Source organism: Triticum urartu, chromosome 5A, assembly GCF_056163025.1.
Source record: "Triticum urartu cultivar PI428250 chromosome 5A, HENAU_Tu73, whole genome shotgun sequence".
In the NCBI taxonomy this organism is placed as follows: Eukaryota; Viridiplantae; Streptophyta; class Magnoliopsida; order Poales; family Poaceae; genus Triticum; species Triticum urartu.
This window is the reverse complement of record NC_141877.1, coordinates 512676522-512683788: the sequence shown is the minus strand read 5'-3', so window position 1 is coordinate 512683788 and position 7267 is coordinate 512676522. Positions and strand designations below refer to the sequence as shown.

Sequence of the window (7267 nt, the reverse complement as noted above, 5' to 3'; positions counted from 1 at the left end):
ATAAACGTTCCTGATATTTACAAAAAATGTGCATTATATATGACAAAAGTAGACGTGTGTTGTAAAAAGGGAAAAACTGAACGAAACCAAAGAAAACAGATGCAGAACAGGGAAATGATAGATAAAAGACCACATAAAACCAATAAAAATCACATAGAAAAAGTAATAAAATACGTAACTATTGAAAACCGATGAAAGCTGTAAACAAAAACACATAAGAAGAAAGAAAGAAAAAACAATGAAAACCCAAAAAACATAAAGAAAACACACAAAAGAAAGAAAGAAAAACCAGTGAAAACTGAAATACCCTGCAAAGAAAACCCCAATAGAAGAAATAAAGGAAAAATACTATGAAAATCGGACCAATTCACCTAGTAGACATCAAAGTAGAAGAAAAAACCAACGTACAACTGCGACAAGTGAGCAAGTGTCTTCGGGCTTGCTAGCCACAAAGAGAAGAAGCGGCCGGCCGGTAACGATGCAAGGAAAAAAGAAAACCTTCAGGCGAGATATATGGAAATTAGTGTAAATCATTGCGCGGTTGACTTCATAGTTTATTGAAATCACTAATTAAGGGATACCTCTTATAATAGTCACTCATCTTCTCTAATGATGACAAGTGACGCACTACATGCGCGACATTTATCACAACCTATGAGTTTTGGGCTTTTTTGATAGATTCTTTTTTTAAAATGGTTTACCTCTTGAACGGTGAACCGTTTTCACTGTTGCATTTCTTGCGTCAAAATCTTTGAAACTAGATTCTATATTAATATGTTTGAGCCACCTTTTTCTTGAAAACCTAAAATTAATAAAAAGAAAAACACATAAACCTAAAAAACTGGAAACAAAATAACCGAAGGATAAGTATGTTTCACACAGTGCACATTTGTTTTTTTCACTTTTTGAGAAGCACAGTTGTGCCTCACTATGAAGCATAACTATGTTTTTTCACTTTTCAAGAAGCATTGTTGTGGAAAGAACAATTGCATTTTTCACTTTTCACTTTTCGGGAAACACAGTTGTGCCTCACTATGAACATGGTGTTTCACACGACAATCCCAAAAAAAGATAAAGCAAATCTTCTTTCCAAAAACCTACTAAAAACAAGCAAAATCCTATATGTAAAAAAAACATGTGAAAATGCTCAAAATCAGCTGGGATTTTCTTGAAAATGTGTGAAAAGAAGAGTTATTTCACCTCACACAATGTAAAGGTATATCACTAGTACCCTTTTTTTCTTCCCAAATCAGTACTAAGGTTTACGAGGAAAAAGAATGATAAATTTACTCATAGCGGCTCTCCTGCAGACATCTAATTTTAAGATTTTTTTCCTCGTATACGTATGTTTCATCTCGTTGGTTATGTCCTGCTGGTTAGGATTCTGAAGCGTTGTCTTTTTTTTCTCATAAGTATGATAAAGAATTTAAGCCGGATGAATTTTCTCCGATATAAACGCATATAAGGGAGGTAAACAAAGAGATGCGACTATTGTTTCCTCTGAAGAAAAAAAATTGTCAATAAGAACTTATCCGGATAATCCAATACCCAACTAAACAGGTAACATTATTAGGAAGCCGGGGGTTACTTGCAAATTGATGTTTAAGTTGCTGTTGGAGCTCCATGTTTGAGCGGATGTTGTTCGTTGTAAATCCGACGGCACAAAACGCATAGTTTTCAGATTTTCACTAAAATCAAGTTTTCACTTGATACACCGCATTTTCTTATTTCCCTTCAATTTCTTCTTCTTCTTATCGATCTTCCTCTATTGCTTGCCACTGGTCATATTCTTCTCGCCTTTTGCTGGCCGGTTTACCTACTCGTTCTTGTTGTACTTAATTACTTTATGGAAATAATTGGAATCTCTTGAGTTTTTATAACTACTGGAATTTGCGCATAAGGCTTTTTTAAGTAAAAAAACCATTTTTGGCATTTGAATTCGTTCTAGGTTTAAACCATGATGGTCAAAGGTGGTGTGGCATTCTACGCGTGACCCGTCTCCGGCAATGTGGAACCAGTTCACAAGTTGTGTGAGCAAATCCACAAATAATCTACCCGTTGGTGTATGTAAACCCATTCCACACAGAGTAATTGTCTACTCCACTCGTCTAATCCTGAAGCGCTGCAAACAGCCGAGCACCGGAGAGGTGCTCCGGCTCTCCGGCTCTCCAGTGCCGTTGCTTCCCACCGTCACCGTTGCTCCTTGGAGCCTCTCCAGATCCCCACGAGCCACGGCGCAGCTCCGCCGACCCTCTCTCCCTTCCTATCCTCCTCCGCCTCGCCCATGTCCTTCCTGTGTTTCCCCGCCAGCATCGACGGACCGACACCGCGTCGATCTGCGGCGGGACCGCAACAGCAAGGTCGAGCTACTGATCGAGTGGCGGCGCACATGGAGGCCACGGCCACGGGGGCAGCGCCGAACCGGGCACCCCCGTTTCCTTGCGCAGTGGTGGCTGGTCCTGCCAGCGAGGGACAGGTGTTCGACGAAATGCCAGGCAAGGGAGGGGCAGTTCTGGGCGCTGTCTCTGTTCGATCCAAGGCCCGGCAGAGGAGAAGCGTGCTGAAGCACTTGAGAAATCGATGCAAAGGCCTGCCATTAGCGAATTGGGGGACAATGCTCTGCTCAGCTCAGCTCAGCTCGACGGCATGCTTGACATGAGGCGTGAGGCGCCATGTACAGCTAAACGGCTGGTTCGTGCTGCAGACATGTATGTATCCAGTGGCTGTTTTACACGGACAGATAGCAGCTGGAGATACTATTGAATTCAAGCAGCTTCCTGTGCAGTACATAGGACTGGATCAATTGCGAAGGCTTGGCCATTAGTGGGCTGGGAGACGACGCTCAGCTCGACGGAATGCTTGACAGAAGATGCGCATGCCGTCGCCATGGAGTGAAGGAGTGCTGGGCTCTTCTTGGTGGCTCGAGAGCATTGCATTCGGCCAAGATGGTTCGTTCTGCAGACAGACATGTGTATCCAGCGTCAGTGATCATCAACAGATGGTTCCAGACCTACAATGACATTCCCAAGTGCCAACAGAAACAGAAAGAGTAACAGAAGTTCATGTCAGCCGTTTGCACAGCATTGGGAGTCTTTGCCCCCAGACCGGAGACACCCAACCACATGGCGTCCAGACTATAAAAAGGCCAGCCCGTCTCCCCTCCAATACCATCCCCTATAACTACCACCACGTCAGATCACACCTTCCCTCCCAAACTCAAACCACGAAGCCATCGCCCAACGCCCATCGGAAGCAGCAGCCAGGCAACCCACCGCCGCGCAAGAAACCAAGAAGCGGCCATGTCAGGGAGGAGAAACAGAGGCGGAGCAAGTGCGCCTCCTGCGCTTGCTCCTCCTGGACCTGGAGAGAGGCCACCGCCACCCTCCCAGAGCTCCAGGAGGCCGGCGGTCGCCACCTTGGAACAGCGGCTGCGTTCCAGTGTCGAGCGGGAGATAGACGAGGCCAGCGCCATGCAGCCCGCCGAGGCCGGACAAGGGAGCTCCTCCCCCGCCCCGGCATCATCGCGGCCAAGATTCTGGCCGCGAGCGCGGCAGGCGGCTAGGAAGGTTCTTGGCATCAGCAAGAAACCCTCCGCGAGGTCAGCAGCAGGAACCCCGCACGGGCAGGACACGGTACCTGACGCCTCCGGCACGTCGGAGTCGGCGGCCGTGGCGGCGGCAAGAACTGGGACCGGTGATGAAGCCGGGTCGGAGCAGCAGCCTGTAGAGGTCGCCCCCACGCGGTCTGAGTTCGCCGCCATGATGCAAACTGCGTTGGCGAAGATCCAGGAGGGTGACGCGGCCGACGACCAAGCCAAACGGCAGGCAGCGATCGCCGCGATGGAGAAGGCAATGACGTTCGCCGAGATGGAGAAGGCAATGACTGCGTTGATGAAGATCCAGGAGGATGCCGCGGTCAGCGACCAAGCCCAAGGGCAGGCAGCGTTCGCCGAGATGGAGAAGGCAATGACCGGCCTCATGGACCTCTCCCACAAGAAGACATCGGGGCCACCGAAACTCCCTCGCGATTTCGCTACCAAATGGCCTCATAGCGAAGTAAGTGCCTGCCACCGTCTCTGATTCTTGGCTTCCAACTCTGTTTCTAATGGAAGCTCATGTCTTGTTCTGGCCCCTCTCGTTTCTTCTCTGTATCTTGCTGTTGATCGGATTCTTTTATCTCCGTGCAAGAATTTCTAGTTTTTGTGGCTCTTTTCTTTGTTTCTTGCTGTTGCTGTTTCTAGCATTTGCACAACAAAATGCTACATGGTGTTCACTGGTCAAGTGGTCAGTGGAAGAAGTATTTTTAAAAGTTCAAAACGAAAAAGTCTCAGTGGAAAATCTCTCGTGCTATTCCGGAAGAAACAGTAGCATTCAATCAAATTGATTAAGCCGGTAGCATCATGGTGTTCTTTTACATGGCGTTCTTTTCTTCATTTATAAGAACTATTAGAATATGGGCAAAATTTCCTGCTCAGTTCAAGTCCAGTAGAATCATGTATGCATGTGTAACAGTAGCATTCGATCAAATTGATTAAGCTGTCTCTCTTGTATGCAATCAAATTTATTGCTCCATTTCAACATCTTCACCAATACTGATTATACAATTGCTGTGTTGTTAGGGTGATCCACTGCTTGAACGAGTAATGAAAGATCCTATTATATTGGCTTCTGGATATGTAAGTCACAAGCTCTCGCCATTGCTTCCTTTTATAAAAAATGTATGGACTGTTTTCTGCTGGATGTTTCCTGTTCTGCCAAATTTCTCTGCTCACCGTCACTAGCCAATGAAATATTATTGCTAATTTGTCATAAATTATTAATAATGGGCAGCGATAAAAGCTATCCACAACCAGGATTAACTGTCCAATACTATTAATATCATGCAGTTCTCTCCTCTGACTTGGCTAGTTAAATGTAAGTTGAGACTCATATTATCCTTTACATGAGATTCCCTTTTTAGTCACTGAGTAGTTCGATTATCGATGGACTTTCCTCTTGAATTGCATCACATGTTTATAGTTAATAAATAACCAAATAGATCGGGCATTGAAAGAAAAAGGTACAAGTTGACATTCTCCTGGATCATAATAAAATAACCTGCACTTCCTGCTGTATGTAGCAGTTCGAATCGCCTCAGATGTACTTAGGTTAAGCTAGTTGGCCAGGTTTGATATTCGTAAGCTGTTAAATATAACATATGTTTCCCTTGTGCTGTAGGTTTATATGGTTATCTTGGGATTTAATCAGTAGTTATTGGCGCACTATGACATACTGTTTCTGAAAAGTAGAAACCTGGGACCAAAAATCAACAGGCCTTTTCTTGTTTTCCTTTTGGAGTTGATGTTTATGCTATGTTTCTTTTTTCGCCATTTTCTTCCAAGGAAATACGATGTCCCACGGATAAGTTGAAAGTGAAACTGACATGCTGTGCTTACATTCATCGTATGGTCGCATGGGTGTAGGTTTTATGTAAGCTGTATTATGTCCTTTTCTTGTTCCAGAATGCTAAGGTTGGTCATTAGTGGTCATGATCAATTACCATAATAAATTTATTCAAAGTATTTTTTGCTTCTTCTGGAACTCTCACATGGTTTAGATTGACCCAGTAACCACGTTTTGCTTTGCTTGATTGCAGACTGTTGATAAATCATGCCAACAGTGGTCCCTTGCACAGAAAAATACCTGCCCTGTTACTGGTCACTCCTTGCCCCACTCACTCACTGCTCCAAACCACCTCCTCCATGACATGATTGCTGAGTGGTGCCTCGACCACTCTAACCTTGCCCGCTCCAGCATTGGACGCTCGCTCCCCTTGGTGCCACCTGCAGAGGATGAAATTCAAGAGATCCTAGAACTGTTCTCAGGGCATCCAGTACGGCAGAAAGAGGCCTTGCGGATGCTCAATCTAATGTCCAAAACATCCAAGGGAATGCAACCTTGCCTTGCCAAGTGGCCAGAGCTGACCCCACTGCTGATGAATCTTAGGAAGCACTGGATGAATGTATGGTCAGCTGATATTGAGGCGCAGAGGATCTCATTAATCCATAATTTGTCCATGCACAGGCCCAACAGGGAGATCCTAGCCGGTCAGAATGAAGTACCAGCTGTTCTAAAGAATGTCGTCGAGAGGGCAGGAAAGCTTGGACTTTCAGCATCATTGTTGGCCATGGTAGCTTCTATAATTGCAACACTGTCAGAGTTTGATGTGTTCAGGAAAAGAATGGTGACAATAGGGGGAATGAAAATGCTCAGTGGTCTACTCAAGATTGAGGATGTTGTACTAAGGAAGGAGACTGGCGCTGCAATCCTTGCACTCTGTGCAGATGAGGAGGCCAAGTTATCAGCTGCTGTTAGTGACGTGCCTGATAGGCTGCTCGAATGCTTCATGGCCACCGATGAGTTCCTGCTCCTGCTCGACCGTCTACCAAAATCTCCAGAGGCGCTGGACATGATCTGTGACAAGGCTATGGAATTGGTGAATATCGTCATGGAGGAAGATGCTGGTGGAATGGTAACCTCTCAGGGCATCCACTCTGCGATCTCCTTGATCTTCGTCATTACGGAGAGGGATGTGGGTAAGCTGAAGGTGAAGAACGTGGAGGATTTCAAGGAGCGGCTGCGGGAGCTTTCGTCCAAGAGAATACCGATGCAGACGATGTTTCAGGTGGAAAAAATAATCAAGACCCTGTCAGAAATGTTTCCAGCTCCTACGACGCAGTTACAGAACCAGTAATCCAGTGGAAGCTGTCTCCAGCCACATGAATAGACGAGTCTTACACTGTCTTTCTGTATAGTTGTTCGTGTATGTGTTCCAGACAGCTTCTTACTGCTGTTTGTTTACATTTTTGTAGTGGTTTCATTTGTTGACTGTGGCCACATAGAGGAACTTGTTCTTACAGCCTCGTGAGAAATATACGCGTCATTCTGTGCATCCTACAGATAAACGAATCATCTAGCTACCATATGTAGACATTTAATTCTTTCCCTAATAATGATTGGGACCTAATTGTAGTATAGTTTTGATCAATGCTTTGTTTGGTCAAGTATATTTCCTTCGGGAGTGCTGCAACCAGGGAGAGCCAATGCAATGCAGTCTGTTGGGCCCAAGATCTACTCCACCTCGGATTTTTAGGTTTTGTTGTTGTTGAAAGTTGTGATTCATGTGTTGGAAAGTTGTAATGTTGGGGCTGACAGGCTACATTTAGATCCCAGTTTCCCTTTGTTTTTTGTTACGAAAAATTGAAGTTGTGTACCATATGAGCGAATGG

At 45.1% G+C, this 7267-nt stretch overlaps 1 protein-coding gene across 1 annotated transcript; it reads left to right on the top strand.

Annotated features, from left to right (window-relative positions):
* The first annotated feature begins 2093 nt into the window (after positions 1-2093).
* LOC125510198 (U-box domain-containing protein 73) lies at positions 2094-6930 on the top strand. The gene is made up of 3 exons (XM_048675298.2): positions 2094-4055; positions 4619-4675; positions 5635-6930. The coding sequence occupies exons 1-3, from the start codon at positions 3300-3302 to the stop codon at positions 6730-6732; spliced, it is 1911 nt and encodes a 636-aa protein (XP_048531255.1). The 5' UTR covers positions 2094-3299; the 3' UTR covers positions 6733-6930.
* The last annotated feature ends 337 nt before the right edge of the window (positions 6931-7267 follow it).